Source organism: Biomphalaria glabrata, chromosome 6 (genome assembly GCF_947242115.1).
Source record: "Biomphalaria glabrata chromosome 6, xgBioGlab47.1, whole genome shotgun sequence".
In the NCBI taxonomy this organism is placed as follows: Eukaryota; Metazoa; Mollusca; class Gastropoda; family Planorbidae; genus Biomphalaria; species Biomphalaria glabrata.
The window spans coordinates 28,662,057-28,676,153 of NC_074716.1; the positions used below are offsets into that span (position 1 = coordinate 28,662,057).

The 14,097-nt window shown below is 35.7% G+C and overlaps 1 protein-coding gene across 5 annotated transcripts in view; it reads left to right on the plus strand.

Annotated features, from left to right (window-relative positions):
* The window catches only part of LOC106068019 (serine/threonine-protein kinase MARK2-like), a 74,692-nt gene that overhangs the window by 56,587 nt on the left and 4,008 nt on the right, over window positions 1-14,097 (plus strand). For all 5 annotated transcript variants that reach the window (XM_013227307.2, XM_013227301.2, XM_013227303.2 and 2 more), the window contains exons 9-11: window positions 1,750-1,842; window positions 9,711-9,857; window positions 11,936-12,066. In XM_013227307.2, coding sequence (XP_013082761.2) covers window positions 1,750-1,842; window positions 9,711-9,857; window positions 11,936-12,066 — 371 coding nt within the window. The remainder of the gene's footprint in view (window positions 1-1,749; window positions 1,843-9,710; window positions 9,858-11,935; window positions 12,067-14,097) is intronic.

Below are 14,097 nucleotides of genomic sequence, written 5' to 3' on the forward strand. Positions count from 1 at the left end.
GTAGACTATCTTGCACAGAGTTTTTCTATTAATTTTTTTCGTTGGCTTCAAAATGATTCGATGTAAAAATATACTAGTGCATATAATTGTATATATGTACACAATACGCACATCATTTGTTTTGAGCTCTTCGTTATTGTTAGTTCACTTTTCTATCACCATTCCACGTCTGCTGGTAAATGTTGACATTGACTACAACTTTTGTCTGACATTTCTTTCCGCTTACTTAATGTTGCTTTGACCTTTGCGTTATTGAAATGTGTACAGCCTGTCAGACCTTCAGACTTTTATGTTTTCAAACAGGCAAGCACATAATTGTATGGAAGTTGAGAGGGGGGTGGGGCATGGGATAGAGCGTTAGGTGCGAACCCAAACGTTTAGATTCATATTCCTGCACCTGGAATTTGTTTGTTCATAGGACAAGATGTTTGGATTGTAGTTTCCAGTTGACAACAAACATTGTTGATTGTGTCCAGAAAATGTGCCTAGTCACTATGCGAGAAACACTAATCCGATGAACTAATCGACCCTACATTCTCTGGCCTACTTTAAGCACTGTCTAAAAGAAAAACTTAGTTGCATTTTGTAATTCTTTTTACAAAGCTTATATCAACTATCTCTTTCTGTCTGGTACAAAGCTTATATCAACTCACTCTGTCTGTCTGGTACAAAGCTTATATCAACTCACTCTGTCTGTCTGGTACAAAGCTTATATCAACCAAATCTGTTTGTCTGGTACAAAGCTTATATCAACTCACTCTGTCCGTCTGGTACAAAGCTTATATCAACTCACTCTGTCCGTCTGGTACAAAGCTTATATCAACTCACTCTATCCGTCTGGTACAAAGCTTATATCAACTCACTCTGTCCGTCTGGTACAAAGCTTATATCAACTCACACTGTCCGTCTGGTACAAAGCTTATATCAACTCACTCTGTCTGTCTGGTACAAAGCTTATATCAACTCACTCTGTCCGTCTGGTACAAAGCTTATATCAACTCACTCTGTCTGTCTGGTAAAAAATTTGAACATGTCCCATTTGCCATTCCCCGATCAAGTTGAAAGTTTGCACAACTATTTATTACACCTGACAAGACATGAATCAATACAAAAAAATAACCAATAAGTTAATCAATTAGTTTTAATTAATTAATTTTGTTTAATATTACAAAGAGGAAGCTAAACTCTGACATTTTCAGATAAGTTGCAGTAATTAGCGGCTCTTTCCTTTAGAAAAGCCTTGTTATTTTTTTTTAAAGTATGTAATCTTTTTTTTCTTTTTATAGTTACAAAGCTTATATCCACTCACACTGTCTGTCTGTTTGTCTGTCTGGTAAAATGTTTGTACATGTTATTTTTCCCACACCCAATCTCAGATCAAGTTCAAATTTTGCACAATTAAATCCTGATTATTGCCTGACTAAACAATAATCAAATTTTAAAAAATTAATCAAATAGTTTGACCCAGATACTCCATTCTCCCCTCCCCATTTTCTCAAATGGTCCAGACAAGGGATAGGATCATAGAGCATTGAGATTTTTAAAAGCATGAAATTGCGCTAAACAAAAACAATCGGTTAAAAATGCACAGATTTATTATTGTTAGTCTATTTCTATAACAATAAATTTAATTACATGACGAATCCAAACTAATACAATTACACTTAATATAAGCCTGTTTTTTTTAAAGTATTTTTTTAAAATTATTTTTCTTGTTTCTTGATAAACTTACTTTTTTTTTTGTTTCAGACTGCAGAGATTTATTGAAGAAATTTTTAAACCCCGATCCAACTCGAAGAGTCACAATATCTGAAGCAATGTGTCATCCGTGGTTATCACCAAGTAAGTTGAAATCATAGTTTCTGTCTCCATTTAGTGTGGACTTCCCCAGCCTATGTAAGACTACAACTCACAATCACAGTGGTCCCTTCAGATGATAAATTAAGTTCAGACAAAACTCAATGAATGTTACAGGTCTGATTTGAGTGTACTTTGTTGTTTTCGCCACTGTATAACAGAAACCAGAAACAGATTGTATATTTAAGTCAAACTAGCCAAATGTCAGGTTATATATAATCAGACTAGCCAAATGTCAGGTTATATAATAATCAGACTAGCAAATGTCAGGTTATATATAAATCAGACGAGCCAAATATCGGGTTATATATAAATCAAACTAGCCAAATGTCAGGTTACATATAAATCAGACTATCAAATGTCAGGTTATATATAATCAGACTAGCCAAATCTTAAAACTATGACCGTCATATACTAAGTCAGACTAGCTAAATGTTAGGTAGACATTGATACTAGTCAAATTCAATGTATTTGTTTAAGAATATTTAAATAAGTAACATTTTTTTTAAAGACCGATTCCTCGTATATACAGCGGACCAGTCTACGTCAGAGCAATGATTTTGTCCAAATAACTAATGAATGATAGATATAAAATAAAAATGGAACAGTTTTTATCCCGCCCTAATCCCTCTCCCCGAAAAAAAAGAAAATGTCCTGCGAATGTATTGTTATGACTTTGCCATGCGCACCGCCATCCAAGATAGTGCAGAAAGAAGGTGCGCACTATCAGTGACCAGACAAGTCGGATGTTGACATAAGAGACAAACGATTTCCGCCCAAGGAGAGAGCCAATATGGAGATGCTGTACTCAAGGCAGATGCCCTTTGTGCTTGTCATGTCTCTATGTAAATAAACGTCTATGTCCTCGTTGAGTTGCCTCACTTAAGTTATTACAGTATAAATCTCCTCAGAGTATGTAAAATTCTAATGATAGGTCTATAGAGCTAAACAATAGACTTATATATCAACGGGAAATACTGCATTCCTCACTTATCTTCGGATTCGAAGACTAGCCTTATTATTATATTATATCTAGACTGGACATGTGAATTTTTGTAAAAACAAGTTGAAACTAGGCGTTGTTTTGTAACGTAGTTATAAGAAACAATGTTTTTCAACCCTAACCTATGTAACATATCATTTAATTTATAGATCTAGATCTAGTAATTGAACTCCAAAAATAAGAGTACTCTCGTTTCATAATTGTTATTTTGAAATTTTAGATACATAATCTAGAAAGATCTAGGTAATAAAAATAATAATAATAATAATAATAATAATCTTTATTATCCGTAAGGAAATTTGTCTTACAATTTGTGCATTACACCAAACAAAAACATTATAACTATAAGAAACCAAAGTGTACATTCACACCAGACTCACTCATAATTTACATGTGACAAAGTTTATACCAGATTGTTCTTATTTAATGATTTGATTGCCAGGGGAACAATCTCTTTAAATGTACATAAGATGATTTAAATCAACAAACATGAATTTTTTCGATCTAGGATTTTGGAAACATTATCTTAATTGAAATTAACAGGAAATGGCTTTGTTTCATATATTATTATATTATATATATATATATATATATATATATATATATATATATATATATATATATATATATATATATATATCACTAGCAATGTCAACACTTTCACTAGCAATGTCAACACTTTCACTAGCAATGTCAACACTTTCACTGCAATGTCAACACTTTCACTAGCAATGTCAACATTTTCACTAGCAATGTCAACATTTTCACAACACTTTCACTAGCAATGTCAACACTTTCACTGCAATGTCAACACTTTCACTAGCAATGTGAACATTTTCACTAGCAATGTCAACATTTTCACTAGCAATGTCAACATTTTCACTAGCAATGTCAACACTTTCACTAGCAATGTCAACACTTTCACTAGCAATGTCAACACTTTCACTAGCAATGTCAACACTTTCACTAGCAATGTCAACACTTTCACTGGCAATGTCAACACTTTCACTAGCAATGTCAACACTTTCACTAGCAATGTCAACACTTTCACTAGCAATGTCGATACTTTCACTAGCAATGTCAACACTTTCACTAGCAATGTCAACACTTTCACTGCAATGTCAACACTTTCACTAGCAGCGTCAACGCTTTCACTAGCAATGTCAACACTTTCACTAGCAATGTCAACACTTTCACTAGCAATGTCAACACTTTCACTAGCAATGTCAACACTTTCACTGCAATGTCAACACTTTCACTAGCAATGTCAATACTTTCACTGCAATGTCAACACTTTCACTAGCAGCGTCAACGCTTTCACTAGCAATGTCAACACTTTCACTAGCAATGTCAACACTTTCACTAGCAATGTCAACACTTTCACTAGCAATGTCAACACTTTCACTGCAATGTCAACACTTTCACTAGCAATGTCGATACTTTCACTAGCAATGTCAACATTTTCACTAGCAATGTCAACATTTTCACTAGCAATGTCAACATTTTCACTAGCAATGTCAACACTTTCACTAGCAATGTCGATACTTTCACTGCAATGTCAACACTTTCACTAGCAGTGTCAACACTTTCACTAGCAATGTCAACACTTTGACTAGCAATGTCAACACTTTCACTGGCAATGTCAACACTTTCACTGGCAATGTCAACACTTTCACTGGCAATGTCAACACTTTCACTAGCAATGTCAACACTTTCACTAGTCGCTTCCAGATGTAAAATAAAGAGAGGCGCTTAATTCTTTTTTTTTTCAAGTAGTTAAAACTCCACATTTGAGCTTGGATGAAGTGGTATCAGCATTAGTATCAATGTTTAAAGCTTAAATTTGATGATATTTTCACGTTCTGAATAAAACCTTTCATTCAGTTTTCACGAGAAGAGCTTATAACAAGAAAAGTGTAAACAGTTCTTATGAAGAAAAACTTTCATTGCGTCTTCGCCAACTCCATTCTAGAGTCTTTTCGACCTTCTAACACAACAATAATGGCTCCCTTCGGTGACGCCTCCTTCTTAATATGATTTTATTGACCTAGTGTTTTGTAAACGCCGGAAAAATAAATTTCTCAGAATGCATCAAAACGCTTGGTGCTAGGGCTTCTCAAGTACCCAACTGGCAGGAGCTTTCGAAACGCCCTCCCCCCTTTCCCATATCGTTATCTGTCAAATTAGGAGCGAACATATTTTTTTTAAACACATGTTTGAGAACCTCTGTTGTTTGGTCTTTAAAAAGTGTTCCGGAGGCCAAGAAATCTTGACAGGAATGTTTGCTTGAATGTTAAATTGATCTCATTAGCAGGGATAAATAATAAATGGCGTAGCTAGGTTTAGGGATAAACTATTTTGAGACCTACAAGATATAATGTTGACAACGATCATCATCATCATCATCGCACTCCATTTGAGTGAGGGCTTGAGAGGCTCAAATCCTCTCTTGCAAAAGCCCTGAACAGAAACCCTGCTGTCTTGCGTAGTGCATAAATGTCGCTATACAGGTCTAGATTTTTTGGTTTCCCACGGTTGGTGAATGAGGTCCAATTGAAGGCGAATAGTATGGCATGTCACAAATGCAGCTTTCACTAAATGGTCGTCCTAGAATTTAAAAAGTAAGGAAGAGTTCCGTAAATCACCTGACGCGCACTTACAGCTGAGTCTTGCCAAGCGTTTTCCACATCCAACCTAGATAAAGCAGAGGAGGACTGCCTTTGTGGGCATTCGGGCAAATGCCGGTACACAAATGAGCTGTAGGACCACAGTAATGATCTTTTTTTTTAATTACGTCTGTATTTTATAAGATAAGGGCGGCATGGATGTCACTAAGGCACGTGTTAAATTATTAAAGGTTTTATTGTATTCTCTTACAAGAGGCGCGTACCTGTACTCATGTGTTCAGCTATCGATACATTATCAAACTTAACCTAATGATTTTGAGGACAGGTAGATCTAGAACTGGATGTCCATCAAATAATAAACAATTTATGGGCCAGATGAAAGAGAAATGCCCGGGCAGATTTTGACACCCAGTCCGCCCCTGAGATAAAAACTTAGTCTGCCACCGGTTCGAGAGTTCTCTTTTTGTTTTCAGTCATCGGCAGTAGCTTCCCTTTGTCTCAAATATATCAAAGTCTGGCTACTTTCAAAATGCTTCTTGCACGCATTGTTTTAAGCATATCATGCACAATCATTGCAAGCTAAAATAATACTGTGTTTACTCTGATGTTGATATTTGCACATGCTACCTGTTAAATGGGAAGTAACAAATAGCCTATGCGTATTGTATTCTTAATATAGAACTATAAATAAACATGAGCCAGTTTCTCTTAAAACAAACTTGAATATAACTTTTAGATTCCACTAAACATAGATTGAACTAGAAGGCGTCTGCTTGTATAAAAACCAGTGAGCTACTAATTGAACCAAGACAAAAAGCACTAAAAATATTATTCTTTTCATTTCACGTCCCCTGCTTGTACTCCCCTTCTTCATCCTTAACACCAATACTTATTAACTTGAACTACAACAGACCACCTCGTTATATCATCAGAATTCCTTCAGCATAGAATACCAAACCATCCGCCCACTTTTTGTCATGGTTACATCAGAAATTCTCTCTCTCTCTCTCTCTCTCTCACACACACACACACACATTTTGCAAAAGGCTACCCTTTGCCTCCCTCTGTGACTGTCTGTTTAGAATTGAGCTTGAGTCAATTTATGACTCTTGACTATTGTGAAGGGTTTGCTCATTCATCAGCCCCTCTGTTTGGATGTCACCCATCAACTAAATGATCACTTAATTACATCCATCGTTGTGAGACATGCCTCACAGAGCACCGCCTGGGTTTCCCCATCCAACAGGGTCCTCCGTATTCCTATAATGTGCCTCCACTAACCCTGAAAGAGCGGTCACGGCGAGCGAACGGCCTTTGTTGAGGTACAGCGTTGCGAGTGGAGTGCATGTGGATGCGGTACCACGCCAAGTAGGCCTACAATGCTGGTTGAATTAAAATCCAATTGTGAAAAATCTCAAAATAGATTCTGGAAATACCTATTAAAAAAGAATAGGAATAACAAGAAAAAAAATACTTTTAAAAAAGCGCATATTAAGTGTAATTGTATTAATTAGTTTGGATCAGTCATGTGATTAATTTTAATAATTTTTAATAACAGATCTAGACTATCAATATCAATATATTGAGGTGTGAGGGGTGTGGGGAGAGAGGGGGTTTGTTACTGTTTCCAGGATCGTTTTGAAATGCATTTTAAAAAAAAACGAAAAAAAAAACGCGTTCTCTCAGGGCTCAAGTCTCCTCAAGAGAATTAATTCAACTTATACCACCACATCTGTCAAGTACGATTTTCTTTCCCTTGTTCGATACCAAACAAAATAATTAATTACCAATAGTTTATTAACTAATTGTTGTTGTTTTTTTTAATTGATTCTAGTTTTGTCAGGTACTAGAAATAATCGTGAAAATTTCAACTTGATCCAAGATTGGGTGTGGGAGAAATAATTTGTACAAACATTTTACAGATAGACAGACAGAGTGAGTTGATATAAGCCTTAATAAGATTTAATACTAGTTCTAAACGCATATGTCCTCTTTTCTTCTAGGACATCTCTAATACCATTCCAGTTAGGTCTGAATTCTATGGGGCTGCATCTATAAGTAGAAAAAATTTTAAAGCTTCTGATATTCGTGCGAAAATTATTGAAACCTGCTTCTTAATAAACTTGCATGCCTTACCATACAGATGACCCACAGATGGACCCTTCGTGTGTCGCACCTGAGTTTGCGTGAAAACACAAACTCTCTTTGTTTCTTGTTTTAATTTATCTCGGTGGCTCTCGCTGTGCATGCACAAGAGAGAGTGTTTTTCTTTAGAATGAAAAAAAAAAACGAATCCTTATTTATTATTGTAATCAAATTAGCTTATACACTTCTTTACTGGTGTAATATTCATTTGCTCTGAACGCTATAAGTATCCAAATTTTCTATTAATTGATATATGATATTTACTCTGGACCCATTTTAAGTTTTCCTCTTCACTTAGTGAAACTTTGCATAAGTCATTTCTTTTAAATGGAATCGGTAAGGTGTTAATCAATTACACTATTAGGAGACATGTATTTTGGCACTGCCATTGTAGCATACAGCTGTTGATTTCAACGCTTGGTGCTTTTCAACAATTTTTTTTTGTTTTTAAGATTTTTTAAAATGGTTTATTCAGATTATACTTTCATTTACACTTAACACACAAGACTAACAGGTTAACGCATCCACGTCCAGACCATATAATACTGTTGAGCAGTCAAGGTTATTGAGAAGTATATAGTTAATGATCAAATACACTCTTCATTGTAATATACTTAGCTCATCAATTATTAGGAGCATAATCGAGTGGTCCAAACAAGATTAGTTTTTCATGTTAATTACAATAATAATTATTTTTTTCTTTTTTTTTTAAATAGGAAACCTCAGAATTTGCGCTATTTAATTTTAGCTTTATCATCATAGGAATCCTTGGGCCTTAGGCCTCTTTTCTTTGCCTCTTTTTTTTTTGGCTTTATATGCCTCTTTTGTGGGCCCTCTTGCCTCTTTTGTGGACTTTTTTTTTCTTTTTTAGCGGCCCCCGAAAGGGGAAAATACGCTATTGGTTTTGTGCGAAATGTCTGTCCGTCCGTCCCATTTAGATCTCGTAAACTAGAAAAGATATTGAAAATCCGACTTCACAATATTTTAGACCATTCAAAGTTCTGATGCAACGGTTACTTTTTTTTTTCCTGAAAGCGAAAAATCTAATTTTTAAAATCAATTATGCAAGCAGTTTTTGAAAGAGAAAAAGCTAATTAGTATGCATTATATGTTAGACCTAATTTAAAACAAATAGTAATCTTATAAATTTCATTTATTGAGAATATTCTTTTTTTCAAGTAGAGGACATTTTTTTTTTTTTGAGGATTCGAATGTGAGCATGAACCTTTTCAAAACACTTAACTAATTTATTCCGAACCAAGGGTCCCGGGTTCGAATCCTGGTGAAGACTGGGATTTTCAACTTCTGAGTCTACCCAGCTCTATTGGGTACCTGACATTAGTTGGGGAAACGTAAAGGCGGTTGGTCGTTGTGCTGGCTACATGACACACTCGTTAACCGTAGGCCACAAAAACAGATGAACTTTACATCATCTGCCCTATAGACCACAAACTAGTTAGGCCAGGTTCACATCTAACTTTACATTCACTTTCACCTATCTTTTGATCTGCGGGACGGTTGGGGCACTACACAAGATCTGTTAACCTTCTTTCTCCATTCTTATCTCTCATTTGTCTTTGATATAATTTCATTCGGATGTTCTTTCTGAAAATATTGAAGCCTACCTGGGTGGACCACTGGTCGTGCGGTTTGCGCGCTGGACTGTCGTTCGGATTTATCGACGGTCGAAGGTTCAAACCCTGCCTGCTCTTATCCCCCGTCGTCCTGCGGGAGGTTTGGACTAGGAAGTAAACTATCTTCAACTCTGAAGGATTATCCGAATTATGTAAAACATTTTACTTCGGGGGCCGATTTTGAGTTTGTGTTTCCACACAAACTGTCTTTTGTAACCTTGTTGTATATAGTTTTTTATTTGTAAGTTCTCATAATTCACAAGTATTAAATCATAAACAGTTTTTTAATTGAGATATTTTTTCTTAAATTGAGTCATGCTAGCAAACCACAATTAAGTCCACTTTTTTTCTATATTTGTATGAATAAGTAATTGAACTATTTGTGGTCAATTTTAATTGCATTATTTCAATAATCTTCAAGTATTTAAACATCTTTCTCCTCAGGCAACAAACCCATTCCTAGGTCACCTTGCCCCAACAAAATGAAGACCTCTGATCTAGAGGCTGACATTTTGAGTCACATGTCAGAGAATCTTGGATTCCGCATGGGGGAAGTCATCAAGTTTGTCACTTGCAACATTCCGAGCCCAGGTGAGTTGGTCAACAATCAACTAGGAAACGTAACACTTATTATTTAGGGCAGGTGTACTTTTTGTTTTTATAGAGCTCTCAGAAGAATTGACCCTTTAAATTCAAAGAAGTGAAGAAAGTTTGTTTCTGTTTTTAAATCTCATGGCCAATGTTTTCGACATTCAAGTTTCTACTGTCTCATTTTAAATGGCATTTTATTTTATGAATTGGCTCACACACAACATTGTCATTTGTTTTAGTAGATGCCTATGTCCTCTATATGTATTTCAATCAAATGAATCTGGTTGGACTTCACCATTTTTATTGCTTTCGGATAGCACATCTTTCTTGCTATGAGTCTGTATAACAAAGATCCGCTTCATTTTCTTTGTATAGGCGTTGTTTGTTTTTTTTTTTGTTTCACTGTCGGGTTTAGTTGAAGGTGTAATACCGAAAAAGTTCTAACTAGTTGAAAGATGTATTTTTACATAAAATACTGAACCATAATTTGCAAATACAAAAACAAAATCTTATAAAATGCTCTGAAAATCACAAAGATAACGGCACATTCCGTCGTTCCATATACTAGGACAAATTTGTATAAATGCTCCTTCTTCCCTAGCGCTATTAGAGCATGGAATGGGTTGCCTGAGCTAGCCAGGAAAACCAGTGACTTGGCAGAATTTAATTCACTGGTTACCATTCATGACTAGATTAACCTAGGAACACGCGTAGGACTTAATCATCTTCTTTTTTGAAGTAACATCTGTATTTGATAAGATAAGATAATAGTTATTCAATGTTTTCCTTTTTGTTTGTCCCAAAGGTTCTCAAACTTTTACATGTGGCGCCATCTAATCGAACATTTTGTTCGTGCCCTTTTAGTCAGCTTGAGACCTGGGGGAACTCCGTGAGGATTTTAGGAATTAAATTTATAATAAACAACATCTTAAAGACACATTATTTATTATAACACAATTTTCCTCTTGTTTAGAATCCAAAATGTTGGCTATACATGTTCATTAAAGCTTGTCAGTTTAGTTGTTTGTTGTTTTCGTGAATAGTGATTCGTAGATATAAATAATTTAATTCTATCGTAAACAGAGTTCCTAGTTTCACATTGAGGTAGCCGTATGCAAAAGGGATATTATTCAGTAATTAAAAAAAACTATAGCATAATACTTGCTTCCGGAGTTTTCCTGTAGATGAGCCACTGCGTATTGATGGTAAAAATTACATAAAAAATGAAGTAGACATTTATCTAAACATATTTTTGGGTTATGAGTCACCCGGACCCACTGGGTCAAGCTTTGTTTACCAAAAAAAGGTTCATTTCGGAGATAGTATTGGAGAGGCGGCACCCGTCTAGGAGTTCTTGGGAACGCTCCCTGCGTCTTTTTTCTCGTAGTAAGAAAAACGCGTTTTAGAGGTGGGATGGTCAGACATGTTAATTTGTTAAACCACACTATTCACCCTAGCAAACAAAGTCTCGGGTCACCTAAAGAGAGCTGCAGCACTGGCCATTGCTGTTATGCCGAGAACCTTTTCATTAGTGTCATATACAATGCCGTCAATATAACGATGCGCAACAGTTGGAAGAATTTCGACCGTTCCGACACAAGAAAATCGGGAAGAATTACGTTAGAGGAGACATCTTGGAAATGTCTTCTTCAAAATCGGTCAAAAAGATAGTGTTGAAGATAGTGTTGAAGATAGTGTTGAAGATAGTGTTGAAGATAGTGTTGAAGACACATCTCGCGTTACTACGTCTTTTACTTATAATATTTTATACTTAAGTTGGTAAAATGTCATTTTACCTTGGTTAATATTCAAATTTTGATAACTTAAATTAAAACGTAACTTTTTTTACACCTGAAAAATAAACTGAGCAGTTTTGCCCGCCCACAAATTATATCATACCTTATTTGTCACGAAGTCGCACAAACCTTTAGAGGACTCGCCCCACAATTTGCAAAACGTTTCGGTGTATGTTAGAGTGTACATGTACCAAGACGTATCCAACACTTAAACTACGCGACGTCCTCAACCAAACTATAAAAAAAAGATTGACTTTGTATCTATGTGTATTTTTTTTTAAGCCTGTGCAACCTACCACCTCTACCTGACCAGACTAAACAGGCACAGGGTGGAACAGAAGGTCAGCAGTGCTGGGAACAATGTAGCAGGGGCTCAAATGAAAGATGAACACCGGATCCTGTTACATATGCAGGTAAGAACATAATTCGTACCATAACTCTTATGGTCGGACTGTCCACACCCACCCACCCACCCCTTTTCTCCCATACCCTAAAAGAAAGAAAGGCTCCAGTTCATTGGGGCTCAAACTAAATCAGAACAAACACTTTGAAAGGGGAAATAAACAAAAACTAATCCACAGAGACGTAATGATGTCTCCAGACTAATCTTTCAGTTGAAGGCCCCTACCTCTGTGGTCAGTTTAGTTGTAGTGCACTACATTGATTCACTTTGTGGTCAGTTTAGTTGTAGTGCACTACATTAATTCACTTTGTACTACGATTCTGCCTTTAATAGTGAACTAGGAATGCACTTTTATTGGAATAGAGTGGCCTACCTTTTACACAGATCACAATGACTAGCTTTAGAGGCATGAACAATCAATTTCTCGCAAAGTACAAACACTTTGTCGCCCATTGGGAAAAGCCGCTATTGGTCTTCTTATCTTATCTTATGTAATACAGACGTTACTTCAAAAAAGAAGATGATTGTCCTTCGCATCATGCATTCAGTCATGCATATTAAACAATGACTTAAATTCTGCCAAGTCACTGGTTTTCCTGGATAGCTCAGGCAACCCATTCCATGCTCTAATAGCACTAGGGAAAAATGAGTATTTGTCTTGTGCTATATATATGTCAGTATATATCTGTTAGCAGTGCCTGCTATTGAAAATATGATTTCACCAAAGTTCATATCACGCTAGAAATGGATGCAACAATAACTTATGTTGTGTTCTTAGGAAAGCAAACGTTTTAAAAATATGCACATATGTATACGCCAATTTTAAACAATATTATAAAGTGTAATTGTAGGTCCCTATCAATCAGTTTGAATCAGCCATGTCATTGTATTTGCAATTGACCTGGACATAATAAATCTGTGCGAAATATTTGTATCAATAGTTATTGTTTACCTTTTAGCTTTCTTAATCCGCTCTGATCCTATCACTTGTCTGGGCCAGTTAGGAAAGGGGGAGGGAAGTAGGGGGTTTCATTGGGAAGGTTGACATGATCGTTTTTTTTTTTAATGCATAAAAAATGTTTACTTTGGGCTCAGGAGTCCTCAAGGGGACTCATTCAACGAATACCACCACACCTGTCAAGTACGATTTCTTTCCCTTGTTCAAGATACCAAACAAAATAATTAATTATCAATAGTTAATTAATTATTTGTTGTTGTTGTTGTTGTTTTTTATTGATTATTGTGTCGTCGGGTAAAAGAAATAATTATGCAATGCATCAGCTGAGTCCTAATCCGAGATTGGGTGTGGGAGAAATAACGTGTCAAAAGAAAATTTGGTAGTTACGTATAACATAATTAATTAGCTCTTTAGCAAGGAAAATGGTCCAATGTAGAAAATGACAACATCTAGGCCAACATTTCATACAAATCAAAAGTTTCTATTTTATACTGATAAAGACGACTTACTGTGGTACAGACTCTCTGCATACATAAAGTAATCGAGCAACTGCATGAACATCACAGCTGTACTAGGCGCCAATTATTCACATTCTGCAGATTGATTTTTAATTGAAAATGCTTTTCCTTTTTTATATGTTCCATATCCGTTTATAATATAGTTATAACTAAATGTTTCTGAATTAGCAACCTTCTATTTGAACAAAAGATATCTTCTTTAAATGGAATGTATATGTTTTTATACAATCAGTCCCGGATTATGTACCTGCAGCTACGCTGTAGTGTTCAATGCCACGAAATAATTATAGATCTTAGCAATGGGTGCATGAATCAGCTAGAAAACCCAAGCACTAAGTATGTATGACTAGACTGACACGTGAGACGCAGTGGACGTCATGATCTTTGATTTCGATATTACTTCTGTAATCTATAAGTATGTTTTATTTGTACCTATGAATTCTGGAGTCCACACCTAGGCGAACGTCGAATTGTGAGCTATGAACAATCCATCACTTTAACCTGAACAATCCATCACTTTAACCTGAACAATCCATCACTTTAACCTGAACGATCCATCAATTTA